Here is a 25,995-nt window from a genome sequence, read left to right as displayed (position 1 = left end):
ACCCTGTCTGAAAATACCAAAGCAAAACAACAACAACAAAAAGACTTGTCGTCGCCCCCGCCCCCACCGCCCACCGCCGCCCCAAGACAGGGTTTCTCTGTCAAACAGTCCTGCTATTCTGGAACTCACTGTGTAGAGCAGGCTGGCCTCAACCTCACAGAGATCCACCTGCCTCCCGAGTGCTGGGATTAAAGGTGTGTGCCACAACCAACAACCATCTGGCGACTTATAGTATTTTCCTTTTTTATTATTTATTTACTTATTTTTGAGACAGGGTTTCTCTGTAGCTTTGGAGCCTGTCCTGGAACTAGCTCTTGTAGACCAGGCTGGCCTTGAACTCACAGAGATCTGCCTGCCTCTGCCTCCCGAGTGCTGGGATTAAAGGCGTGCGCCACCACCTGGCCTTATAGTATTTTTTATGCTAAGCTTAATAGGAATTAAATTCCTAGTCTTATAGAAGCGACCAGCTTGTTAGAGTGATTAAGATGCACATATTGATATTGATAGTCATCATAGAAATGATCAAACTCTTTAAAACTGTAATTCCTTTCTGAGGGGTAGGAAGCTTTATTTAGCCTGCTAGAGATGTTTTCGAAGTCAAACCTAGAAGAAGTAACTGAAAACAAAGTTTATTTAAAATCAGGTACACTTAATAGATGGCCCACAAAAGTTTTCAAAGATCTGATGAATATGGCATTCACAATGTTTAGTGGAAAAAGCCCTTCTGTGATGGAGGCTCCTAACAGTGACCCTGTGGTCTCCAAAGAACACAATAGGCACAATGACTCGACCTGGAGTGTAGTTACACTAGCCACTGGGCGAACTGCCCTATGCCTCGCCTGCATCCCAGGTCCTGTTGGGTCATCCCCGAGAGGTCAGTCCCCAGGTTTCTCCTCTTAGGCCTGGGTCTGGCAGAGAAAGGCCCGTGCTGTCCTGTAGGACAGCTGAAGACACACAGCCATTTTCCCCAAGGAAGCCACCGAGACCACTGGAGCCTAGTGTGACCATCTCAGGTCTGGGTAGGTGTGACATAGTCACTGATATTTAGGCCATTGGATTATCTCCTGCTATTATTACCCTTCTTACATCTCTGGTGTCGCTGATGCCAGCTCTAGTGTCATGAGTTCAGCAGCAGCTCCCTGGTTAAAACATTCCATGTAAAAAGCCAGACCTGGCCTTTCTCAATCTATCAGGTTACCTTATAAAAAAGGTAAACTCACTCACAGGATGTTCTACTAACAGGCTTCGTTCATGCTAAGGGGTAAACAGAACAGGTCTCAGATGTGACTTTTACTGTTTGATGGAACCGGCTTTGCCATGGCTGTTCTCAGTAATCAACCATTTAGCTATGTCTACTGGCAAATAACTGATAAGAGAGAGTTAAAAGCTTATATAAATTATACAGGTCTAAAAATAATTCAAGATGCTGGGCAGTGGTGTCATACGTTTTAATCCTAGCACTTGGGAGGCAGAGGCAGGTGGAGCTCTGTGAGTTTGAGCCTGGTCTACAAAGCAAGTTCTAGGACAGTCTCCAAAGCTACACAAAAAACTCTATCTCGAAAAAACAAAACATTAATAAAATAAGTAAATAAATAAAATAAAAAATAAAAATGTAAAGAGTTAGTGTTAGTATAAAAAAAGGGGGGGGGGCGTGGCTGGAGAGATAGCTCAGAGGTTAACATTAAGAGCACTGGCTGCTCTTTCAGAGGTCTTGAGTTCAATCCCCAACACCCACATGGTGCCTTATAACCATCTGTGAGATCTGGCGCCCTCTTCTGGTGGGCAGGCATATACTAAATTAATTAATTAATTAATTAATTAATTAATTTTTAAAAAGGGGGATGGGTAGAGAAATGTCTCAGAGGTTAAGAGCACTGGCTGCCCTTCCAGGGGTCCTGAGTTCAATTTCCAGTACCCACATGGTGACTCACAACCATCTGTAATGAGATCTGGTGCCTTCTTCTGGCATCCAAGCATACATGCATCCAGAACACTGTAATACTAAATAAAATTTTATTTAAAAAAATAATTTTAGTTATAAACATCTGATTATATAAAAATATAAATAAAGTATGAGGCTCTAAAAATGATTTTAGGTATATAAATATAAGTTACTCTATGCCATTATTATGCTAAGATTTCAAAAATTCAAACTTGATATCACAATCCCTGACTTCAGACTCTACTACAGAGCTACAGTACTGAAAACAGCCTGGTATTGGCATAAGAACAGACAGGAGGACCAAAGGAACCAAATCGAAGACCCGAATATCAATCCACACATCTTCCAACACCTGATCTTTGACAAGGAAGCAAAAAATATCAAATGAAGAAAAAAAAGCATATTTAACAAGTGGTGCTGGCATAATTGGATTTCAACGTGCAGAAGAATGAAAATAGACCGATATCACCATGCACAAAACTCAAATCCAAATGGATCAAAGACCTCAACATAAAGCCAGCCACACTGAACCTTTTAGAAGAGAACGTGGGAAGTACACTCGAATACATTGGCACAGGAGACCACTTCCTAAATAGAACCCCAGCAGCACAGACACTGAGAGAAACAATTAATAAATGGGACCTCCTGAAACTGAAAAGCTTCTGTAAAGCAAAGGGCACAGTCAACAAGACAAAACGACAGCCTACAGAATGGGAAAAGAAAGCCATCTTACAAACCACAATCTTAGAGAACTTAGACAACAATGCAGACACTAAGAGAGACTTACATAGATCTAATCTACAAGGGAAGTAGAAAGTAGAAAAAGACAAGATCTCCTGAGTAAATTGGGAGCATGGGGACCTTGGGTGAGGATTGAAGGGAGAGGGGAGAGGCAGGGAGGGAAGCAGAGAAAAATGTAGAGCTCAATAAATATCAATAAAAAATGAAACACACATCCACAAAAAAAAAACTAAAGAAAATTCAAACTTAGCTGGGTGATGGTGGTACAGGCACTCAGGAAGCAGAGGCAGGAGGATGGGGCAAGGCCAGCCTGGTAGTGAGCTCCAGGTTCTCAGTGCAGTTCTCATAAGCTGGTGACACTGACCACTACTATCAGTCACAGCTCACAATTTTAAATTTCCTCTGGTTGTCTCCTACACATAGACTTAGAGTTACTTCTCTTCGTGCTAAAATGTCTCTGTCCCATCTATATCCAGCCCTCTGGATAGAAGAAAAAGTATTCATACTTTTGAATCCAAATCATAGGTTTTGCTATGACCCCAGGGTGTAAGTCTTCTCCGGCTGTGTTACAGACACTTGCTAGATATTTTGAATTTCAACACAAAGTACAAACAATGGTAACATATACTTCAGGATGTAGAGAGTCTTCAGACGTGGGCCCACCCCTCACAGGTTGAAGGGGCTTCCCTGCCTTCTGCCTTTTCCTGAGCGGGAATCTTCAAATGTGAGAGTTCCCTCTAAGCACCCTAGCTTTAACTTTTATCCCTGCAGAGTTCCCCTCAGCTGGCAGAAAAAATCCTGAACTCAGCTGTGGACTCCAAACTGCTCCAAAGGTGATGTACGCCATGCCAGCCCCAGGTGGTCCTACAAAACCCCAATGTCCTGGCCTTGCTGAGAGCAGACATGAACCAGTCCAGCTGATATGGTTGGTCCCTGTTTCTTCAGCAGGATTGGTAACCTAAGCTTTTGATAAATACCCATTGCCCTCCTGGCATTCAGCCTCCCTGGACCCTGACAACAGCTTCCTCATTTCAATGGAAGTAGTTACAAAGGAGGCCGAGTCACCCTTGTCCTCAACCACTGGCTTCCCTGATGAAACAGTCAAAATGGCTACATATAGAGTCTATTGTAAGTCCAAGATGATATGGCCTTAAAATGCTTGTTCTGTCTATGTTAACTACACAGGTATAATTTATGGGTGAGCAATTTCAAATTTTGTGACCCCTCCCCATAAAGAATGCTAAGACCTGCCGTGTGGTGGTGGCACACACCTTTAATCCTAGCACTTGGGAGGCAGAAGCAAATGGATCTCTGAGTTTGAGGCCAGCCTGGTGTACAGAACGAGTTTCAGGACAGACTCCAAAGCTACAAAGAAACCCTGTCTCAAAACAACAACAACAACCACAACAAAAGAATTCTAAGAGCCTATTAAAGATTCGACAGGGGCACCAAGGGAGGCTTGAAGAACCAGCCTGCCTGTTTTTTTGGGCTTAAAATTCATTTTGTAGTAAAGGCAAAGTAGGCTCATTCCTGTTTATAATTAAACCTGTTTATAATTAAACCTGTTTCTCAAGGGTCAGGCTCTGCCCCAGCTGCACCCTTAGCTACAAACGGTTCTGGGCTGCCAGCTGTAGGAATAATGGCAACTATGTCTTTGTTTCAAAAGTTGTTGATAACCATCTTGCCACTCTACCTCTGTTTCAAAAGCTATGACTACCTTGTTACCTTGTAACCACATCTTTGTTTCCGTCCTGTTCTATTTCTGTAACCCTGCCTGTTTCCCCTACTTAGAGACCCCACCCCTGCAGCCAGTGCTGACCTCTGCCTTCAGGAATAAAAATCTTGTTTTAATTATTGGTTGCTTTAACTAATTTGGCCATGATGATGTAGGTCAGTGATCTTTTTCCTCCCATCTTTGGGATTAGCAACAGTTAAATGAGCAATCATGTGGGTGCTCTGGAATTGCAACCAATGCGATTAACCACTGAACCAGTGACTGGAAAGCTGCTAATTAGCACCCAAATTGGTGGCGCTGGCCTGTTGGGGGGCTGAGGCTGGAGATGGCGCCTTGGGATATCTAAACATTGTGTATCTATTTGGAGGCCCAAGTGGGCGCATGCGCCAGACCAAGAGGCTCTTTGGAGGCCTCTCTGCTGTCATCGCGTGGCCACATATGGAACCACAGCCCCTGGCTGCTTTGAGGGAGCAAGAAACCCGACAACCTTGAAGAAACCCAGGCCCCCAGGGGTCCCGGAGAAAGCGGCTGCTGGTTCGTCTGCTCAGCAAATACTTATCGAGTGCTTTTCACATGAACTGAGAGCATGCGAGGGGGGCATGCATTACCAACGCACCCTTAAATGAGCATCCAGTCTCTGGTCCCTGCTGTGCATCCTTAGGCAGGTTGCTTTGTCACACTGAGCCAGCTTTTTCCTCTGCAGTACAAATTGTACCAACGCCTGCTGGAAGGACTCAGCCAAAGAATGAAGCCCCGTGCTTGTGGCTGAATTGAGGACCCGAGGTCAGGCGGAATGGACGACAGGGCTCGGTCCTGCAGGGGAGCGGCTCACACCAGACGGGTCTCCCTGTCCCACAGTGGTCCTAGGATCCGTGTGGCTCAGAAGTCCTCACGAGCAGGGCAGAGTGCGGGCGGCGGGAGCCACAGAAGAAGCCTGCCTCCTGGGCTGCGGTACGGCAAGGGCGACCCTTGGGCTTCCTCACCTGCCGCCCGCTGGCCGGGGCCTGAACAGGGCCACACCGCAGCACACACAGACTTCTGTCCCCAATACCTCGAATTTCGGAACCCTGCACCTCCAAGAGGCTGAGGGACAGATCGCCCCAGGTTCTCGTCCTCCCTCCACTCCAGGACCCAAGCCCCAGCCCCCAGTGCAGTCCCGGCACGCCGCGTGCAGCAGCTGCGGTTGCTCCCTTCCCGGTGGTGTTTGGGTTTTAATTTTTGTGTTGCACTTAGAAAATTACCCATAATTACAGCTGCGGAGAGGAAACGGTCTCCGAGTACAGCCACACTCCAGCTGTGCCTCCTCCTACGCACAGCTGGGCGGGGCTGAGACCGCTGGGTGCGGGCGCAGGGTCCACGCGGCTCCGCTCACCCACGCTGTGGCCCCTGGCGGGGGAGGGTACCAGCTGTCAATTTTAGTGACAGCCAAAGCTTTAGGGGAAATCTAGAGGGGGCAGAGAAGGCCTGTGGGAGAGGACAGAGGAGGGACACGGAGAAGGGAATGGGAGGAGGGAGGAGCAGCAGCCTTGCAGCGCCACTGCCGACCACACGGGGGCGCCGCGGAGCCGGCTCTTCTGGTGGACGGGGCCGTCTCGGGCAGGAAGCCCAAGGGAAGATTTACCCTTCTAGGTTTGTCTTCTGTGAGCCAGATCGCTGGCCAGAGCCTCCGCGTGCTTTGGGGAGCAGATCCGCTTGACAAAGCAGGCGATCTGGTTCCTACCACACCCAAGGGAAAGGGGATCAGGCTTCAAACGCCTCCAGCCTGTCGCTTTTATTTGACGAACATTTACTTACTGTCTCAGTGTATATGTGTGTGAAAGTCACAAGATTAGGCAACATATTCCACCATATGGGTCCTAGGGGTTGAACTCAAGTCATAAAGCTTGGTGGCAAGCGCCTTTACCGGCTGAGCCCTCTCGCCGGCCGAAGGGAATGGTTTTCTGAGCCCTGCCTCACAAGGTGGCGCTTGAAATAAATATCACCCAACCGTACAGACAGCCAGGCAAGCTGCTCGGCCCTTGCGCCTATCCTGACCCCCGCTCTGCTGCCTCCGAGCACCCGTTTCCCGTCCTTCAGTATCGACCCTGCTTCTCTCTCGTTTGGGCGAGCCTCTGGCTAGGTCCAAACTGGGTGTGTGTATCCTGCATGCTCAGCTCCCCCGACTCTCCTAGATGTGTTTGGGAGCGCCCCGGTTGCCATGACAACGGCGCAGTCGCTCTCGCCCGCAGATCCTCCCGCAGCAGCCTGCAGGGTTGCGGGCGCCCCCTGCTCCCTCCTCCCTGCGCCCGCCTCCAGGAGCCCAGCCGACCTCGCCTCGCCGCCGCCCGTCCCCCACTCCCCCCTGCCCAGAATGTGTCGCCTGCTTTCCGCGGCGGAGTCTCAGCTCCAGGAGTCATAGCAAAGTATCTCCACTGGGTCCCCAGAGCCCGGTAGACAGCAGGCGCTCAATAAACAGCACCGGGTGTGGATGAAGATACTTAATCAAATATCTGTGGCTGAGGGAGGGGAAATCGGGCAGCGCTGGACCTTGGGGACACAGATGAGGGTGGAAAAAAAACCTATGCATCGCGGTTACACTCGCCACCAGCAGAGGCTGCAAAAAGTGCTGTCCTCGATGGCCCAGGCTCCCCGACGGCCTCTCGGGCAGCCAGTACTCGCCAGCCCCGCCGCGAGGAGAGGAAGCAGGGGGAGGGGTAAAGGGAGGGGGCGCAGGCCGGGCAGGAAATGGGAAAGGCCGGCGTCCGCCCAGCTGAGTCCTGGGGGAGGAGGCGGGGCGCGCCCGAGCAGCCTTTCCTGCGCTCCGGGAACCTCCACGTCTCGGCTTCCCGCCCGCCGGCAGGGTGGGGGCGGGGAGGCCCGGGCAAGGGGATCTGCCTGCACCAGGGACACCCGTGCCATCCAGGACCGCGGTGACCTGCAGACTGTCACACACACACACACACACACACACACACACACACACGTCCCATAGGAAACTTGTGCCCGTGACTGCACCACGCGACGTTTCGGTAGCTGAAGACCTACTTGGGACAATCTCCTGCCTGTCCCCTTTCCCCCCAAAAAACCGTCGCCGTCCAACTGTGAACACTTGCAGGGACAGCGATCATTCGCCTACACGCCCAGGCGCCACGACCACACGTGCGCTCACGGGGCCGCGTGTTATGAATGTGTGTGTACGTGGGGGCTGGGGGTAGCACGCCCTCGGCCCAGTGAGCACGCGTGTCACTCCCCTACTCCAGAGGTGGAGGCAGGGGGATCACCAGTTCAAGGATAGCCTTAGTGACATAGGGAGTTGGAGGACAGCCTGGGATACTCGAGACATTGTTTTGTTTAGATTTGACTTTTGAGACATGGTATCACTATGTATTTTGTCTAGGAACTCGCTATGTAGACCAGGCTGGCCTCTGCCTTTGAGTGAAGACACGTTTTCGTTTTCAGAAAAACAAAATATAGTTGAACTGGGGCTCAGTTGGTCCACGCTGGCATGCACAAAGCCCTGGGTTCCATCCATTGCACACCACCCAGGCTAAGCAGGGCACGCTTGTCATCTCAGGGTCAGGGTTGCTGAGGCAGGAACAGAGAAGTTCAAGGTCGTCCTCTGCTGCTTTTTTGAGTTCGAAACCAACCTGGACTACGTGAAACCCTCTGAAAAGAAAAGAAAAAGATGAATGGAACTCCTCATAACTGGCCGGGCTGCATCTGGGCTCGCAATGTATGTTCTGGATGCAGAATGTCGTGGGCGCATGCACTTTGAGGCCAGGAGACATGTTCCGAGTCGAAGCCGAGATACCCACAGCCCCGCGAATCTGTGCAGCTGTGAGTCTCGCTCCCCAGCCAAAGTGGTCTGGAACTCGCAGTCATCCTCCTGCCTCAGCTTCCCTATTTGGAGGCATGGCAGTGTCTAGATCGTGTCTCCCGCGTGGTTGAGGGAGGTACGGTAGACGCGCTAAGTCGCTCGCAGCCTGTTTAGTGGGCTCTGCCGACCCCGCAGGCTCTACGCGTGCGCGCCCGCCGTTGCCGCTTTAAGAGCGGCGGGAGCGCGCGGCGGCGCCGGCGGCGCGCTTCCCGGAACAGCCCGCGGAGGGCAGCACGGCTAGAACCCACCCGCGGCCGCAGCTCCCGCGCGGACATGGCTGCGGAGCCCGGGGAGCGGGCGGCGTTAGCCATGCGCGCCTGACAGGTGCGGAGCATGTACGGCAAGGCGGGCAAGGGCTGCGCGCCCTCGGACGGCCAGGCGCGCGAGAAGTGAGTGCGCGGCTCGGGGGCCACGCGGGACCGGGGACTGTGCGGTCATGAGGGACCAGAAGGGTGCGGGATTTCAGGGGGATACACGAGATCCGGAGGGCTCATGGAATTACCGAAAATCAGAATGGAGCGGGATTTCAGGGGTACACATGAGGTCAAAGGGCTTGTGGGGTCGCAAGAGACCTCAAGGGTGTATGATTGTGGGCGTGCGAGGCCTGAGGCCCCATATGGGGTCACGGAAGACACAAAGGGCAGAATATGTAGGAAGCACTCGAGTTCCAGGGGTTCAGGGTCACTGAGAAACAGAAGGCATGAGATTGCAGTGTGGGAGATTCAGGGGTCCTGGGGGGATCTCAGGACAGTTGAGGGCGCAGGAGATCAAGGAGTCACACAGCAGTGGATGGGTGCTGTATCAGGGACTGTGAGCTCTAAGGAGTCCGTGCTGTAGCAGCGAGCAGGGCGCCTTGGTGGTGAGCAGCAGGCACAGGATGCCCGGCGCAGGCACAGCATCTGAGGGCTGCGAGACCCCGATGGTTCTGGGATCACACAGGCCTGGGTTGGGCCCCGAGACCATGGGGCTTATGGAGAGCTGCAAGTCTCAGGGCGGGGGTCCCATGCACACAAACCCAGACCTGCAGATTTGAGGAGGTTGATGGGCTCTAGGTGTTGGGAGCCTGAAGGTCGTGAGATTTGCGTGGGCATGTGTGACCTGAACTGAACTCCACTGTCGCTTGTGGGCAAAGTTGAGGACACAGGGCAGGAGGGAAGGCTACCTCCAGTGACCTTAGGTGGGCCAGAGTGTTTCTGCCACAAACTGCCCTGCGATGGAGATGCAGGATGAGTGGCCAAGGTGGGCAAGCTGAGGTGCCCGGCTTTCCTTCCCTGGGTGCCCATGCAGGGGAGCTGGTGAAGGTGTGAACATTTGAAGCATGCTGGGGGCAGCACACACATTGGAGGTGAGGTAAGCATGCCAAGCCTGCATGGAAACTTGTATGGCCACCGAGAAGCTGAGCTGCCCAGCACAGCCCGGGGTATGAGACGGATGACCTGCACAGAGGAGTCTGGGTTGCCGGGTATGCCATGGATGCTGGCCCCTCAGGCCTCCCTTGTTGTATTGTGGTTAGGCCTCACGTGTGGTCAGTAAACTCAATGACCCACCCTGGCATCAGGCTGCTACCCATGAGGGAAGCAGGGGGTGTCTGGCTCGGTCGTGCAACACCTGGTCAGTCCCCAGCCTGGACATAGTTCACATAGTCAGTAGTCCTGTGCTAAGCTCGGGAGGTGATGAGGCAGGGGTCGGGGTCTGACAGTCTGGGACCTCTGTGAGAGGACATGCAGGTCCAGAGAGCAAGGGCCATTGTGACCATCAGGAGCCTCAGGCAGGCCAGGAGGCGGGCTCAGCGTGTGCAAAGGCCCTGTGGTAGGAGTAGGCAGGGAGCTGAGGATGTGCTGTGGACCACAGGGAGGCTGAGGCAGGAGGATCCAAGCCAACTGCTTATCAAGGGTGTCTGGAAGAAGTGCGTCTGGCCTGGGCTCACGGAGAACAGGAAGAGGCCAGCCAGGCGTGGGACTGCTGGGGTGGGCGGAAGGCCTACTTGGGCAGTCCTTGTAGATGAGACCCCGTGAAGCAGGACTCTTCTCGGCCTACTGGTGTAGGGTCTTCCATCTGTCCCGTGAGGTCTTCACAGATGGTAGGCAGGTGGATCTGCACTGTGGTTGGCTAGCCTTTCTGGGTTCAGGACTTCCAAGTCCTGTGTCTCAAATACTGGTTGGCCCAGCCCTGGTTTTTCTCTTCTGAAAAGTGGGGTGAGGGTCACCCTGAACTCACCTGTTTGTGGCCTCCACCTGCCCTGCCTGTCCCCTCAGCACCTAGAGCCTTGCACGCCTGTATGTCTAGCGGGGAGTCGGCTCCAGGTGAGCAGTGCGCCACCTGCTGGGTAAAGTCTACCTGGGTGGCGAGGTTGAGGCTGGGGTCTGAATGGACCCTGTGTAAGTGGAGTATGTGTGTGTGTGCTGACCACGGGTGGGCATGCATTTATGTGGTGCTGCCCAGAAATTGAGGTGGCTTCTCTAAACCTTCAGGATGGCACAGGACACCTTCCATTGGACACAGGTTACACCTAGCAAGGAAGGACCTTTGATGATAGGCTAGATATTGACGGCGGTGTTTCTGTTGGCTCCCAGCAACCTGCCTGAGGGGTGCTGGTAGGGGTGGCCTTTACAGTGATTCCCACAATCATGGTGGCAGTGGCAGTGGTGTGTTGGGCCTTGGCAGCCAGCTAACACATAGCTGTCATGCTGTGCAGCCCAGGCCTGCGCTCCAGGTCACTCAGCACTTCTAGCAGGAATGCGCTGAGCTTGTCCTGGCTCTCAAGATCCCTCAGTCTGCTTGCTTTCTGCCACAGGGAAATTGGGGGAATCTGAGAGGCTCAGCTGGCCCAGGACAGTGAGCCAGTGGATGCAAGTCTCAGGACCTATGTCTGCGCCTACCCCAGTGGTTAGAGACAGTAAGGGGAGGGTGGGCATAGGGCGGAGGTGGATATGGCACCTTGGACTGCTGATGCTGGAGTGGGGAGGTACAGCCGAGGCAGAGGCCCAGGGGCAGGAGGCAGGGCGGAGCCGGTGGAGCAGCAGTTCAAACAGTGCAGCCTGGAGGAAGCAGTGTGGGGAGCTGTGTGGAGCTGAGAGCTGGGGGGAAAGGGAATGGTTGAGCACACTTGAGACTGGCCTTGTGTGTCCCTCCAGCTGCTGGGGCTCCCTGTTGTGCCAGCCATGAGAGATCCTGCTCACCCTGTGACATCCAGTCCCTGAGAGGGAGCAGGTGGCTGCAGGGGCAGGGAGAGGGGAGGGGAAGGCTAGTGGCCACTGGTGGGCAGGCTGTAGGGAGTGACCGTCAGTTGTTACCTCACCCCTATCATGCCCAGTTTAGTCTTTGACCACCAAATGGTGGGCTCTGGTGGCCACAGCTCCTTCCTGGCTATCTGGAGGGCGCCAGGGCTGGGCTGCCACCTTGACTATGCTGCCATCCCAAACAACTCACATATTATACAGGTTGAAGCACAGTGCTCATCTAGGCCAAGCTTACCATGATCCTGACATGGACTTCTTGTCTGCTAGCTCAGCCCTTCTTGGTCCACTTGTGTGTGTCTGAGGGAGCCACCTGGACCTAGGAGGATGGCCGGTGTGCTATTGCATAAGGAGGACAGACCGATGGACAGATGGGTGGTCAAATGGATGGAGGAATGGATGAATGCGTGGGCAGGTGGACGAATGGGTAAATAGATGGGTGGGTGGGTGAATGAGTAGAGGGTGGGTAGATGGATGGATGGACAAATGGACAGATGCGTGGGCATGTGAATGGACAGATGGACGAACAGATGGATGGATGGACGGGTGGATGGATGGATGGAATGATGGACAGACTGATGGACAGACAGACGGACGGACGGATGGATGGATAAAGGAAGAATATCAAGGTGCAGGGTAGTGCCATGGGGGTTAGGCTGGGGGTGCAAAGGCCCAGCATCCATTCCCAAGTGAATCCTGGGGCAGAAATGAGATAGCGGGAGGCATGCTGGCATGGGAGGGTGGAGAGGGTAAGGCAGACGGAGAGCAAGACCTGAGTCAAAGGCAGGTTATTTTAGGCTGAGGCCCTCAGCCAGAGAGGGTCAGGCAAGGACAGCTGGGGAGGCCCCTGGAACCCTGCAGGTCCCCAGCGTCCAGCATGTCCCTTTATTCTCATGCCCTATAGGGACTGGGGGGAAGATGGGGGCACTCAGAGGACTCTCACTCAGAGTGAGAGGAACCAGTGCCCAGCTTGGGATGAGAGCTGCCATGCACGGAAGGGTGGGTGGGATGTCCTAGCCCACCGTGGTGGCCCATGGCACAAGAGAGTCCCAGCAGGCTGCAGACTCTGGCAAAACAGGGTAGTGGCCGGGTGGTGGCATGTGGCACTGGAGGCTCTGCCTTGCCACTCCTCATTCCCCAGAGACACAATGACTGTCTCCTCTAGTACTCTACAGGGAAGGAAAAGTTACAGCCACCACTGGATACAGAAGATGAAGATGGGGCTCTTGGGGTGAGGGGCGTTTATGTGGCGTGTTGATGAATGGATGGGAGCTGGCTGCTACAGTCAATGAGCTGAAGAAGCTGTTTTCAGCTGGTGGAGCTAGTATGGGGCAGAAGCTCTGCGGGTTAGATGGATTGGCTGGGGAACCTGTTCATGGCCTTGTGTTGGGCGGCCCCTGGGTGCCCTTCTGCCGAGCGACCTGAACTATTTCCCACCCTGCCTGCAGGCTTGCGCTGTATGTGTATGAATACCTGCTGCATATAGGTGCACAGAAGTCGGCTCAGACCTTCCTGTCCGAGGTGAGTCTGTCCCCTCTGCCAAGACACCCCACATTGTCCTGAATTGTTTGCTTGTCCCTGGCAGGGTTGTCGGATCCCTCCTGGGTGCCTGCCCCTCACTCATCCTCTTCCCGATAGATCCGCTGGGAAAAGAACATCACCCTGGGCGAACCCCCTGGCTTCCTGCACTCCTGGTGGTGGTACGCGTCTGTGTGGGAGCTAATGGAAGGAAGCGGGAACTTCGCGGGTACGTGGTATCACCTTGTTCCTTCTGCTGCCCGCAGTGTCTTCTGGGACCTCTATTGCGCAGCGCCAGACCGCAGAGAAGCCTGTGAACAGACTAGTGAGGCCAAAGTCTTCCAGGACTATGTGAGTCTCCAGGATTCTGGAATCTGGGCCACTTCTTTTGTTTTTGTTTGTTTATTTTTTCTATTATTATTTCTGAGACAGGGTTTCTCTGTAGCTTTGGAGCCTGTTCTGGAACTAGCTAGCTCTTGTAGGCCTCAAACTCACAGAAATCCTCCTGCCTCTGCCTCCTGAGTACTAGGATTAAAGGCCTGCGCCACCATCACCTGGCTGTTTGTGTGTTTATTTTGAGACAGAGTTTCTCTGTGTATCCCTGGCTGTCCTGGAACTCACTCTGTAGATCCTCCTGCCTCTGTCTCCTGAGTGCTAGGATTAAAGGCATGCACCACCACGCCCCCTCTTTATTGTTTTTTAAAATTTTATTATTTAAAAAAACACTTTTATGTGTATGAATGTTTTGCCTGCAAGTCTGTCTGTACACCATGTGCATGCTTGGTGCCTGTGAAGGCCAGAAGAGGGCATCATTACAGATTATAATGAGCTGCCGCTATGTGGGTGCTGGACCTGAACGTGGGGCCTCTGCCAGAGCAGTGAGTGGTCTCTTGAGTCTCCTGGAATTTTTTGTTTTGTTTTTATTTGAGACGGACTCACTAAGTAGTCCTGTTATCCTGGAACTCCTATGTAGCTCAGGCTGGGTTTGAAATCACAGAGATTCCGCTACCTCCCGCCTCTGTAGAGTTGGGATTACAGGCCAACGCCCTGGCCTCAGTTTCCCTTTGGCACAGTAGGCGTTCCTCGCCTCCGCACAGCAGTCCCTAGGCGCCGGTTGCTATGGCAGCGTGGGCGTCGGAGGGCGGGGCCAGAGCAGACTGGTCCTTGGTGCCCGCTGCTGCGGCCCCGACCTTGGCGTCTCCTGGAAACGCTAGTGCAGCCCTGCCCGTCGTCATGGTAACGCAGGCGGGCGGCGGCGCCGCTGTGGGATGATTGACGGGCGGGGGTGGGGTGTTCCGGCTCAGACCGCCCTCCCGTAGTGCCCAGCTGTTCTGCATCAAGGGACCTGGTGTTCGCGTTTGGGGGATAGGCCAGGCGTGGGTGGGGGGGGCTTTGGCCATGACAACCCCTAAATCAGCCGGAGTTACAATGATTTTGGGGCTTCCTTGAGAGTGCACTTTCGCTGTGGGCTACTGTCATTTATTCCCTAGGGCTAGACCAGAATGCTTGCAGCAACTTCAGAGTTGCAGGAACAGGTCACCGGGGACCTGACTCTGAGCTATGGTGGGGCTGTCCCCATTGCAGAGATCATAGAAGCCACCTACGGAGTCCCAGATATGTCTATGCTAGCCAGCATAGCCACCTGGGAAGGCTGTGAGAAGAGGGGGACAGCAGAAGGGGCCTGCCAACCCCACACCCCCAACCCCAGCTCTGAGCCTGTCAAGCCTGGTTGTCGTCCACCTGAGGAGGGTTGTGGTCTGGGGACCCTCCTCACACTCCTGCTCCTCCGTCCTGGAGGGGTGGCTGTACTCTACAGTGCAGGACAAGGAAGGAAGGGGCCCTTGGGGCAAGGACTGGCCTAGACATTCGGGGTGTGGGTCGGGAGAGGGCCTCTATGCCACCAGGAGAACAGAGTCCAGGTGAGATGAGGGGAGCCTTAGAAGTCTGGAGGTGTTGCTACACTACTTCACCCCTTTCTCTGGTCTTGATTGACATCCCAGCTTGACTGGGATGATAGCTGTCCCCAGGCTGTATGCAAAGATGAGGGGGAACCCTGTTCAGAAAGTCACCTGTCATGGCTCTCACATCCTCTGGTGTCTCATATTGCAGAGTGCCGCAGCCCCCAATCCTGTGATGGGCGCCATGGCCCCTAACGACCCGATGGGGGCACCAGGCTTCTTTCAGGTATGGCTGCCTGGGGCCTCCTTAATCCTCACGTTGAGGTAAGGGTAAGCTGCAGGCTGGAATTCTGTTTAAAGGCTGTGGACACAGTGGATGTGAACATGTGTGCACCTTGTCATTGCTAGTGACAGGCATGAGTTTGTGCCCCTGAGCACTGGTGTCCACTGGCTCCACCATCCTGTTCAAGTCCCTTTGTGCCATCTGCTAACTGCAGGCTGTGCCGCCATTCCCCTTCCATTGGGGTTCATTAGCTTTCCACTCACCCTCGAGATGTGTAGCTGTTCCCAGAATTCTAGGGGTGAACTCCACAGTCAAGTAAGGGCCCTCACACATGCTGGACCGTGCACTGCTCCCTCCTGCAGATGTACCAGCTGGCTGTGATCTGTAATCTGTCTCTGAGGCAGGGGACCAGCAAGGTTGGAGGCCCCTGCCCCCACAGTGCCCCCAGGCGTAAGAGAAAACAGGGTTTCTTTAGGGGAAGTACGAAAGGAAGATTGCTGACTCCCACCCCCTCTTCCAGCCCTTCATGTCATCACGGTTCCCAGGGGGTGCCCGGCCCACCCTAAGGATGCCAGGACAGGTGAGAGAATGCTGGGTGGGACAGGAGCTGGGTAGGGGTGTCGCCTTCAACTCAGTACCGTGCCCACCCCACAGCCTCCTGTGGGCCTCCCTGGGTCCCAGCCCATCATCCCTGGTGCCATGGACCCCTCCCCACGCGCACAAGGTGAGTAGCAGACTCTCCAGCTGCTGTTCCTCGGGACCCGTCCTTTCTTGAAGCCCCCTTTTGGATGTGCTGTCCATATCTGTCCAAGCCCTCTTCCTATGTCTTTGCCCAGGGCACCCCAGCCTGGGAGGCTCCATGCAGAGAGTGACACCTCCGAGGAGCATGGCCAGTGTTGGGCCCCAGGTAAGGGGTCACCCAACCCACTATGGGGCGGGAAGGCCACGCCCTAGGTACTTTCTGACAAAAGAACGTTTGCCTCAACAGGGCTATGGAACTGGCATGCGGCCCCCACCCAATTCTCTTGCATCCAACCAGGTTCTGCCATCCATGAACATGTAAGGCCCTAGGGTACCCTCAGGCTTGTGGTCACTCAGCCTAGAGGCAGGCCATGTATTCAGGGACAACCTGGGCAACGTTTATTCCATTGTCCGGAGGGGAAACAGGCCAAAAGGATCACTTAGCCCTAGGGAATGACAGGTTGCTGGGCCCTGGGCGCCTGGGCTGCTGCAGCGCCCCCATCTCTTCCAGGGGTCCAGGGGTGCGTGGCCCGTGGGCCAGTCCCAGCGGTAACTCGGTGAGTGGCAGGCAGGGTGAGCTGGGGAAGGAGGGTTCGGGCCAGCTGCCTGCCACTGACGCTCACAGTTGTCCCTGCCTGTTCCCAGATCCCCTACGCTTCCTCATCTCCTGGCAGCTACACGGTGAGTTCCCTGCAGGTGCGCGGTGGGACCTGAAGGGTGCAGGCCAGACAAGCCACGTCTCACAGTCCCCATGTCTCCCAGCAGGGACCCGCAGGAGGAGGCGCCCCCGGAACACCCATCATGCCCAGCCCTGGAGGTAAGGAGCACACGGGTTGGGGTGGGCCGGGGTTCCCATCCCACACACCCGCCCACGCAGTCCCTGCTGTCCCCCCAGACTCCACCAACTCCAGCGAGAACATGTATACCATCATGAACCCCATCGGGCCGGGCGCCGGCAGGGCTAACGTGAGTGGGGGCCGGTGCGCCTCACCCGACGGGGACCCCGCGGGGGGCGGCCGGCCCGAGCCCCACGCTGCCCTGTGCCCGCAGTTCCCGCTCGGCCCCGGCCCCGAGGGCCCAATGGCCTCTATGAGCGCAATGGAGCCGCACCACATGAACGGATCCCTGGGTGAGTGGCCGGGCGCCACCTAGCGGCTTCATCGGCGGGCGCCGCGACCCCCAGGCCCCGGACTAAAGGCTACGAGGATCCCTGGTCGCCGGCGCCTAGTTCCGCTAGTGCCCTGACCTCCACGCCATGGGAGGGGTGGCTCTGAGAAACCCCTGCCCCCAAGCTCTCGGGTGGCCCCTGAGCGCAACGCCTGCACCCTCCATTGTCCCCAGGCTACGGGAACGAGAGCCCCTGGGATACCCTGTCCCTGAGCTCCGTTCCAGCATCTGAGCTTCTTGTCTCTCCGCAGGCTCGGGTGATATGGACGGGCTGCCGAAGGTGAGGTTGTGCACGCTGGGTGGGTGGGGGCAGGTGACCTGGAACAGGGGACCCATGCGCTGATCGGCGCCGCCCCCAGAACTCCCCTGGCGCTGTGGGCGGCCTGAGCAACGCCCCGGGGACCCCGCGCGACGACAGCGAGATGGCGGCCGCCGGGACCTTCCTGCATCCGTTTCCGAGCGAAAGCGTAAGCGCCTGCGTCGACTCCCCACCCGCGGCCGCGGCGGGCCGGAGGGGCCTGGCGGGCAGACCCCGGCGGGGCGGCCGCGGGGCCAGAGCAAGACCGTGACCGCGGAGGGCCAGGTGGGGGGGCGGCGCGGCACCTTCCCCTCCTCCCCACCCTCCCCGGGTTCCCCCCCTGTCCCCGGGAGGGCGGGCCCCAGCCTCGGCCGGAGCTGAGCCGCGCCCGCGCGCCGCCCTCTCTCCGCAGTACTCCCCCGGCATGACCATGAGCGTGTGATAGCCCTGGTCTGCGCCCAGTGTCCTGCTGGAGAGGTCTGGGGTCGCGTTCCACCCGGACTCCTGGCCAGCTCAGCCTGGATGGCCGGCAGGGCCCCCCACGAAGGACTTTATCATTTTCTAAAACCACACACACACACACACACACACACACACACACACACACACACGCACACAGTGCAAGGACCTCAGAGAAGGGCAGGCCTTCTGAACTGTGCGCTGTCACGGGGCTGGAGAGGGGGTGGGGGGCACAGCCAATAAACACCATTCGATTTTGTCTTTTTGGTACCACTGGTGTCCCTCACTTGACCAGCAGTTATGGCCTCAGTCCTAGCCCAGATGAGATGGGTGGGGTGAAGTTGCAAGCCTATCACATCTACAAGGAGAACATAGGGTCTGGGCTGGTGGTACAGTCCTTTAACCCCAGCACTTGGGCAGATGCAAGTGGATGGGTTGAGTGGAGGCCAGCATGGTTAACATACACAGGATAGCCAGAGTTACACATTAAGACTTGGTAAAAAGCCACAAAGACGCTTGCCTGATGGGGACCCTTTATTTTATTGGCAAGGTCCTGGGGATAATGATGGGTTGGATGAAAGGATTACTTGTTTTAAGCAGTGGACACCTCTGGTGTTGGTGCCTGTGTGTGCCCATTGGCATCGCCGGTACAGCCATTGGTGGCAGCAGGTGTGGACTCTTTCTTATGTGACAGCGGGCTGGTGGCCGCCATCTCTCCTGGCTTGATGCCTGGGCCTGAGCGCTCCATCTTGTGCTCTAAAAGCATGTGGTTCTGGGGCGGGAGCCCCACACAGGCCCTGCGGGGACAGTGTGGGTTCAGCAAGGCCGCCCCGGGACTGCTCTGCCCTGCCCTGCCCTTCACCAGGAGCACCTGAGGATGTTCTCGATACAACTGCGCTGGCGGAAGAGTGCATTCACCACGGGGCTGCCAGGAGGCACAAGTGGGGCCTTAAAGAGGAAGCTGAGCAGCGACAGCACCGGGTGAAAGCCCTGAGGCTCAGGGTCCGCGTCGGTGCAGAAGCTCACTCGCTGGCAGAGCTCTGTGAGCAGTACTAGGTCCAGCATGATGGGCGCCGCCAAGAGAGAGTCCTGGGTGGGGGTTGGCGAAGGGTATGACAAGGGTCTGGCAATCAGTGCCCACCCCGCCCACCCCCACCCTCCGTACCTCACAGGTGTTGTGGAGCACCAGGGTGTTGGTCCCACCCAGCATCAGCTCCGAAGTGTACTCGTCCAGGGCACGCTTGCTGTCACCCACATAGGGCACATACTTGATCACCACCTGTGGAGGTGCATCAGGTCACAGCCCAGTCACACGGCACCAGGCCCCTGCCCCCCCCCCCCACAACCCCACGCACACAGTGATCTGGCTCCTCTCCTGGTGCGTAGAGGACACGGTTGCTCTGAACCATGTCGTCCACCACGCTGCTCTTCGTCACCTCCTTGGAGCGGAACTGCAGTGGTGCAGACAGGTTCTGCCCATCGTTGTTGCCCAAGTGGTTATAGCTCACGATGGACATGGTCTGTGTGGTCATGAAGATACTGTGGATGCGGTGCGCCCGGTTCTATAGTACCCTCACCAACCCGAGGTCCTGGCCTCCTTCCTGGCACCTCATGAAGCCCCCAGGTACCTTCAGGCCAGAGCCGATGAGGAAGTCAACCAGAACAGACTTGACCTTCGTCTGACCAGACTTGAAATCATCCCCACCCACGAACACATGGCGCTGGAAAGCCAGCTCCAGGGCACCAGGTACCAGCGTGTTCTGTGGGGACCCGTTGAGAAAGGCGCAGCCCTCCAGGATGCTGGCCACGGCAAAAAGTGTGGACGGTGACACCTCCAGGCCAAGCTGAGGGCAGACAGGCAATCAGCCAAGGCTTCCTCCGGACTGTCCTTGATCCCCAGGAATCCTGGGCGCACACCCACCTGGATAGTACGCAGCAAGTTTTCAGCTGTGTCATTGCGACCTGGGACCACCTCACAGAAGCGCTCCGTATTGGCGGTCCACAGCACGATGACCTTGTCCAATCCTGCGCTGGATCGAAAGTCTCTAATGTCCTTTCGAATCTGCTCCAACTGGGAAAAGATGGGGCTAGTGTAGGAGGAAGCTGTCCAAGCCCTCCAGAGACGTGGGCTACTCATCCGGACAGGGTGGGTGGGGATGGGTATGTAGCCAAAGGAAGGGACTACTGGCCAGTTAACAGGTGACTGAGCTGGGGAACAAGTCGAGGCTCCCACCTGTTGTGCACGAGTGCCAGGGATGAGGTTGTCTGCACGTGCTGTCTGGTTGGCAGCGATGAACTCAGGAATGTAGACAGAGGGCCGGGGACGCAGGCTCTCCATGTGGGGCCACAGCTGTTCTTGCAGGCTGCAGTTCAGGACCTGTGCGCGCCGCATCGCCTCGGCCAGGTTTAGTGACGAGATATCCCAGCCTAGGTTGTGGGGACTCACACTGAACCCATCCTGTACCCTGGGCCCTCCCACACGTACCCCCACCCCACCCCGAGGAGCCGCCCACCGTCAAACACCAGGTCGTTGGGGGCCACCATGGGTAGCAGCGTGCTGAAGGGCACGAACACCTCCCGGCCGTTCCCATCCAGACCCAGGTTCACGGTGCCCGCCTGGGTCAACGAGCCGTAATAGTTTGCTTCCTGGGGAGCAGCAAGAGGAGTAGGTAGGGTGTTGAGGGGGTAGGGGTCCGGCGCGCTGGGACGGCAAGTTCCAGAGGCCACGCCCCCCATCCGCTCTCGCCCAAGACCGAAAATGACGTCACCCACACCTCACATGGCCCCGCCCCTCAGGGTCCTCCCCCCCCCAACCCCTCTCCCAGCGCCCGGACCCCCACCTTGCGACCAGTGCGCGTGGGCCAGGTCAGACGCAGCCGGTTGGCCAGCACGGCCGCGGTGAGCGTGGAACCGTTGTTTCCACCCCAGCCTACAAGCATGACCCCGAGCCGGGGCACCTGCCGGGCGGTGCGGAAGGTGAAGCGAGTAGCAGTGGGCTGCACCTACGGACGGGTGGGGAATGAGTGGCGGAACCTCGGGCTCCCGGTGTCCACCGCCGCCCGGGCCCCGCGCGCACCCGCAGCACGCCGCCCTCGCGGCTGACGCGCGTCGTCCGGTACTCATAGCGAGCCTCGATGGCCTCGGCGCTGTAGACTACGTCCGGGCTGTCCACCAGGATCTCGACGGCGGGCTCCATCGCGGCGACCTGTGGGCGAAAGCCGGTGAGCGCGAGCCCTCCGCCCGGGGCACACCCTACACCTCAGGACAGGACCGCACTCACCTGCTCCGAGTGGGCTAGGACTACGGAGGCGGATAGCGCGGGACACCAGGGTGCGCGGGCAGCGGAGAAAAGGATCAAGGCCACGCCCCGGCCACGCCCCTGCTGGCGTAACGAGCGGCCCAGGGTTCGAGGCGCTCAGGACCCAGGTGGCCGGAAGCAGCCTTAGGCGCGAGCGCCGTGCGCATTGGCTCGCTGCGCACTCACGTTGTACCGGGACACCACGGCAGCCAATGAGCGACAGCCACCGTCAGGGAGGCGGGGCCCCGCTTAGCGAGGGGCTCTTGGTGGTCCCGGAGCTGAGCTAAACTGCGCTCTCGTATGTTTTACCCCCTAATCCAGGCCAACGGGAAGGGACAGGATGGCCAGGCCAGCGTTACCTCCCCCTTAGCAGGCACAGCGATAAGGACCGTGGGAACCCAGCGGGCAGGCGGGGGAGGCACCCCAGAACTTTCCAAAACAAGTGGCCTCCTCCTAGCGGAAACTTTCCCCTGCTGGAGCAGGGCCAAAAAGGTTGATCGTCCACAGTGTCTGCATGAAAGGGAGAGGGGCTGCGCTTCGTAGGCGTTTTTTGTTGGTGGTTGGTCCAAATAACCTGAACCAACCCCAATATGAAGGAACAGAAAGGGGACTGTGCACATCCGGGTGAAGAGACCCTGGCAGGATTCCCGGAGGGGCTGTTGGAGAGGGTTTTGATGCCTGAAGAAGAGATTGTCAAGGGAGAAATACAGGCAAAGCCCATTGCATCCCCTAAAGTAAAGCTCCAGGGAGGAGCTCAGATGCGAGTGGGGTTGCTCCCCGGGGGCAGAGGATCCAGATTGTGCTGTAAGGATCGCTGTTTTTTTTTCCGTTCATCTTGGGGTGTACTTCAATAGAAACGGCGGGTATCTAATCAGTCTGATTTAGGTAATGATACTGCCTGCTGGCCAACTTGTCATCCAGTATTTGGGAGGTTGGGGCAAGAAGACTGCAGTTGGAACATTTATTGGCCAAGGGACCCAGAGCTGAAAGCAAGCAAGGCTGACGAGAAAGTCCCTTCTGGCCTGGACATGGGGCGGTGTGTGTGTGTTCAGGAACCATTGTGTCAGGTGTGGGGGAAAAGGGTCAGCCGCTCCAGGGCCGAAGATGGCCGAGAATGGCCATGCTGTTCCCAAGTGGTGGGTACACAGCAGCCCGCAGGGCGCCTGGCTCTCCTTCCACCCCCTCAGCCGCCTCAGAACTCTTAGAAGTTCAGCCAAGGTCTCGAGGCAGACTGACCCCAGCCCTTGAGAACAAACATGCTCACAGACTCTGCCCTGGCCCAGACCCAGCCTCTGCTATCTGCTTGGAGGTGGCCATCGGTGGCCAAGCCCACCACTCAGTTCCATGGCCTCAGCTGAGTACAGCTTAAAACACACCATCACTTCTTGCTGTGTGCACTGTTGTTTTTAAAACAGGCCCAGGAAGTCTTCCTGCCCCATCCTCAGTGGCTGGAGCTACGACACCTCCTCCTCACCAGGCCTTAACTCCTCACCTGCGGGCCTTGGTGCTGCAGGAGAGCCAACTCTGTATGTGCCCGAGCACCCTTACCTGCCCAGCCTTACCCCTCACCTCACCACAGGGAGCTCTGGGCTAAGCTCACTTAGGACCACCCCACACCCTTCAGTGACATACACAAGGCACAGCAGGGATTTGAGTCCATCAAATTTATTATAGACTTTAAAAGTCGGCGGTTCACCTGCTTAGTGTACAAAAGACGGGTTCAGAGAAAGGGTCCCAAGAAGGCACCGTCTCTCCTGTCAATTGTAACGTTTTGGCAAAAGTGAAGACTGTAAACACCAAGTCCATGGCTCAAAGTAGACTATCCACTGTACAGTCCAAAGGCGGAGACCACCAATAAGTTAGACCATCTTTAACCTGCCAGCACCAGCAGTTCCAGAGCCTGGCCCTGCCCTCCCTTCATAAATCTCAGACAGACAACAGAACAACAAAACAGAGCAGTTCAACTGATAGTCCCTGGGTGGAGTTCCCAGGGCAGGAAAGGGGCAGCCTGGGCTGGGTGTACCCAGAGACTGCGCAGCGCACTGTGCAGAATCTGGCCCAGCCCCATTTAGAAACCAGCAGTCATTTAAACATTGAAGTGTCGTTTTCCTCTAGGGTCTGGGGACCCCAGGGATCCCATAGGAAAGCTAATAGCTGTCTGGGGTAGAACTGGACCAGGCAGGTGCTTCCTGGCTGCCAGGCTCTTTGGAAGCCATCCAGAGGTTTAGAAAAACAGACATCTGGGCCGGGCGGTGGTGGCGCACACCTTTAATCCCAGCACTCGGGAGGCAGAGGCAGGTGGATCTCTGTGAGTTCACGGCCAGCCTGGTCTACAAGAGCTAGTTCCAGGACAGGCCCAAAGCTACAGAGTAACCAGGTCTCGAAAAAATCAATAACAACAACAAAAAATAGACATCTGTATTTTAGTTTCTGCCCTCCCTGTTCTGCAACTGTGGGTAGGAGTGACCCTGCCGCCCCCAGCACATCTTCAGCGTAGCTTCTCTGAATGTGCACAGTTCAGAACCCACTCTCACACACATGCACACACACACCAACGGCCCCTAGGATTTGGGGTATGAGAAGACGAGGCACAGTAAGAAAGCAGCAATTGGGGGCCACAGGCCTGCGCCCTGGAAAAGGCAAGCAAGGCACCACTTTCAGGCCCCCACCCCCACCCCGAGGGAACCCAGCAGAGAGGACCCCATGACCCACAAATGGATGGAGGAACAGAGTGAGGCCAGCAGCACAGGACCACACAGCCTCGGGGTGACATGAAGGTGTGTGTGCGGGGTGGGGGCTGACGACCATATGCTGCCGAGGGCACAGCCGGGAGCTGTAGTGGCCAGGACCTGGTGCTCTGCTGACTTTCCCTGGAGGCGTGGGCCGCGGAGGAGGCACAGAGTAGAAAAAGTACAAAAATAGACGGTCTCTGTGGCAGCTAAAGAGCCGAGTTCATAGAAAACTAGAAAAGGCAGGCGGAGCATCAGGACTGCCCACTAGCACGCTAGGGCCAGGCCTGCAGCTGCCGTTGGTCATACTCTGCGATGAGCCGCTTGATGTGTGCCAGCTTGCGGTGCAGGTACTCACAGCGTCGCTTCTCTCGGCTGTAGTTGGTGTTGGTCTGTGGGGAACCAAGGGCCACCAGTGAGACACATCCGCCTGGCAACCCTGGGCCGGGCAGGCTTCCCCACTCAGCACCCACTTTGCCTCACACACCTTTTTGATTTTCCGGTATTCTTGAAGAATCTGTCCACGAGTTGTCTGGGGGAAACAGCAAGAACTAATTAGGACCCGCCTTGGGAAGCTGAGGAAGCACCTACACAGGCAGAGCACAGCCTTCCTGCAGTTCTTTCAAGGGTGCAGGGGACATGGCTGGGGAAGACAAATGGTGAAGTAGATGCCCCAGAAACCTGTGTGTGCTACAAGACCTCCTGCGGGTAGCACTCAGCCCAGGTCACATACTCTGACCTTGCCCAGGCCCTACTGCAGGGACTAGTGGTCAAACCCTGGGCATGGGTAGTTAGCAGTACCTCATACTCCTCGGAGCCCTGGCTCAGCTGCCTGAGCTGTGCATCAAGCTGCGTGAACCTGCGCGTGATCTGCTCAATGCGTGCGTGCAGGCTGCGATACTCGCTGTACTCAGCATTGAAGTCGTTCTTGTAGCTCTGACGCTGCTCTGATGACGAGATGGCGGGGTATTTCCTGAGGGACGATAAGGGTTGTTGGGGCTCAAGGGCACAGTGGTTGGCAGCACCTGGCTCAGGCAGGTGTCTGGGCCTGGGTAGGACACAGCCCAGGTAACATACTCACAGCAAATAGTCCGTGGTCTCAGAAGTAGACGTGGGGACACTGGCACAGGCTCCATTCAGACCTGCATGAGCAATGCACCCTTAGTCCAGGGTCAGTGTGTGTGAGGTTGCAAGCCATGCTTAGATTGCCACAAGTTGGCACTAGCAGTGGACCAGGTGACAAGGCCAGCTGACCATAGTGGAGACCCACTGTCCAGGCTACAAGTGGCCTCTAGACAGGTTGGCTTGAAGCCAAAAACAGAACTCTGAATATTCAGTGTCTGTACCGGGCAGGAGACAAACCCTGACTGTGCAGACAACCGGGCAGGTGCGGTCTCTGGCAGCACCTGCAAACAGCAACACTGAGATGGCTGGGCCCTAACCCTCTGCAGATACCACTGCAGGCTGGGCCAGTCAGAAGGGGTTCCTCCACATGGGATCCCCGACCAAGCCTACGACCAGGAGCTGGTGGAACCTATGAAGGGGTGAGGCAAGGTGCAGCAGTGGCCTGGGCATGCCAGGAAGAGCACCACTTTCCAGCCATTTAATTCATTTATTTGGTTTCCTTTACGGACTGTCACTCTGTAGGCTGGGCTACCCTCTATGGAGGGATTGATAGGGTACACTTGCTGCTTCCCTGGACTAACAGCTCAAAGTCCCCACATACCCTGTTTCAACCAAATGCTCTCAGCCAAACCAACCTAGGCTTCAGGGTCCCGACCTGCAGTGCTGGACCACAGGTCTTGTGCTCTGGAGCTGACCAGGCGGACAAGGGCTCTGAGTGCCTAGCGCTAACAGAGCACAAAGCCAGTACAGGCCCTGTAACGCCACACCCATGCGCTCACCACACTGTGGACATAGGGCTCTGGAGGCCTCTGCCTCACTCCTCATGGTATCCTCCTGTCCCAGCAGCCATTGCTCCCTGGCTCAGTCCACCCGTCTGTGCCTTGGTCCTCCCTGGACATAGCTGTTCTCTTCACGATCTCTCTGCCTCTCTGGCCCAGGGCACCTTAGTGCTTCCCATGGCACCCCTGC

General features: G+C 56.3%; 3 protein-coding genes across 19 annotated transcripts in view; 1 reads left to right on the top strand and 2 right to left on the bottom strand.

The window, feature by feature from the left end:
* The first annotated feature begins 8,492 nt into the window (after nucleotides 1-8,492).
* Nucleotides 8,493-18,144, top strand: Ssbp4 (single stranded DNA binding protein 4). Of its 14 annotated transcripts, none has more exons than XM_038328623.2 (17): nucleotides 8,493-8,663; nucleotides 12,959-13,031; nucleotides 13,149-13,210; nucleotides 13,295-13,379; nucleotides 15,138-15,212; nucleotides 15,730-15,789; nucleotides 15,864-15,933; nucleotides 16,046-16,116; nucleotides 16,198-16,268; nucleotides 16,462-16,507; nucleotides 16,596-16,631; nucleotides 16,716-16,767; nucleotides 16,846-16,916; nucleotides 17,001-17,079; nucleotides 17,369-17,397; nucleotides 17,477-17,584; nucleotides 17,828-18,144. In XM_038328623.2, the coding sequence occupies exons 1-17, from the start codon at nucleotides 8,608-8,610 to the stop codon at nucleotides 17,855-17,857; spliced, it is 1,074 nt and encodes a 357-aa protein (XP_038184551.1). In that variant the 5' UTR covers nucleotides 8,493-8,607; the 3' UTR covers nucleotides 17,858-18,144. The 14 variants fall into 14 exon arrangements, with proteins under 14 accessions (XP_038184551.1, XP_038184548.1, XP_038184550.1 ...); XM_038328620.2 differs by having other exon boundaries at nucleotides 17,477-17,700; XM_038328622.2 differs by having other exon boundaries at nucleotides 16,713-16,767.
* A 251-nt stretch (nucleotides 18,145-18,395) lies between these two features.
* Isyna1 (inositol-3-phosphate synthase 1) lies at nucleotides 18,396-21,380 on the bottom strand. Its single transcript, XM_038327663.2, has 11 exons — nucleotides 21,155-21,380; nucleotides 20,951-21,079; nucleotides 20,715-20,876; nucleotides 20,388-20,520; nucleotides 20,108-20,301; nucleotides 19,796-19,945; nucleotides 19,503-19,718; nucleotides 19,230-19,394; nucleotides 19,040-19,153; nucleotides 18,746-18,963; nucleotides 18,396-18,671 (listed from the first exon to the last, which is right to left on the bottom strand). The coding sequence occupies exons 2-11, from the start codon at nucleotides 21,068-21,070 to the stop codon at nucleotides 18,467-18,469; spliced, it is 1,677 nt and encodes a 558-aa protein (XP_038183591.1). The 5' UTR covers nucleotides 21,071-21,079; nucleotides 21,155-21,380; the 3' UTR covers nucleotides 18,396-18,466.
* A 2,203-nt stretch (nucleotides 21,381-23,583) lies between these two features.
* Nucleotides 23,584-25,995, bottom strand: part of Ell (elongation factor for RNA polymerase II) — a 44,494-nt gene continuing 42,082 nt past the window's right edge. For all 4 annotated transcript variants that reach the window (XM_038327476.1, XM_038327478.1, XM_038327475.1 and 1 more), the window contains 4 exons: nucleotides 24,983-25,043; nucleotides 24,703-24,874; nucleotides 24,389-24,433; nucleotides 23,584-24,293 (listed from right to left, as the gene is read on the bottom strand). In XM_038327476.1, coding sequence (XP_038183404.1) covers nucleotides 24,177-24,293; nucleotides 24,389-24,433; nucleotides 24,703-24,874; nucleotides 24,983-25,043 — 395 coding nt within the window. In that variant the 3' untranslated portion in view covers nucleotides 23,584-24,176. The remainder of the gene's footprint in view (nucleotides 24,294-24,388; nucleotides 24,434-24,702; nucleotides 24,875-24,982; nucleotides 25,044-25,995) is intronic.

This window comes from Arvicola amphibius, chromosome 4, assembly GCF_903992535.2.
Source record: "Arvicola amphibius chromosome 4, mArvAmp1.2, whole genome shotgun sequence".
NCBI classification, from domain to species: Eukaryota; Metazoa; Chordata; class Mammalia; order Rodentia; family Cricetidae; genus Arvicola; species Arvicola amphibius.
This window is presented reverse-complemented; position numbering and strand designations above follow the sequence as displayed.

Bases quoted from the DNA above. Each gene is read 5' to 3' on its own strand.
- Isyna1 (XM_038327663.2), bottom strand. From the start codon at position 21,070: ATGGAGCCCGCCGTCGAGATCCTGGTGGACAGCCCGGACGTAGTCTAC. The intron at 20,877-20,950 runs GTGCGCGCGGGG...ACCCGTCCGTAG, and splicing joins GCGAGGGCGGCGTGCTGCGG to GTGCAGCCCACTGCTACTCG. The intron at 18,964-19,039 runs GTACGGAGGGTG...ACCCCCACCCAG, and splicing joins TGCTCCACAACACCTGTGAG to GACTCTCTCTTGGCGGCGCC.
- Ssbp4 (XM_038328611.1), top strand. From the start codon at position 8,608: ATGTACGGCAAGGCGGGCAAGGGCTGCGCGCCCTCGGACGGCCAGGCG. The intron at 13,211-13,294 runs GTACGCGTCTGT...TGCTGCCCGCAG, and splicing joins TTCCTGCACTCCTGGTGGTG to TGTCTTCTGGGACCTCTATT. The intron at 16,269-16,461 runs GTAAGGCCCTAG...CATCTCTTCCAG, and splicing joins GTTCTGCCATCCATGAACAT to GGGTCCAGGGGTGCGTGGCC.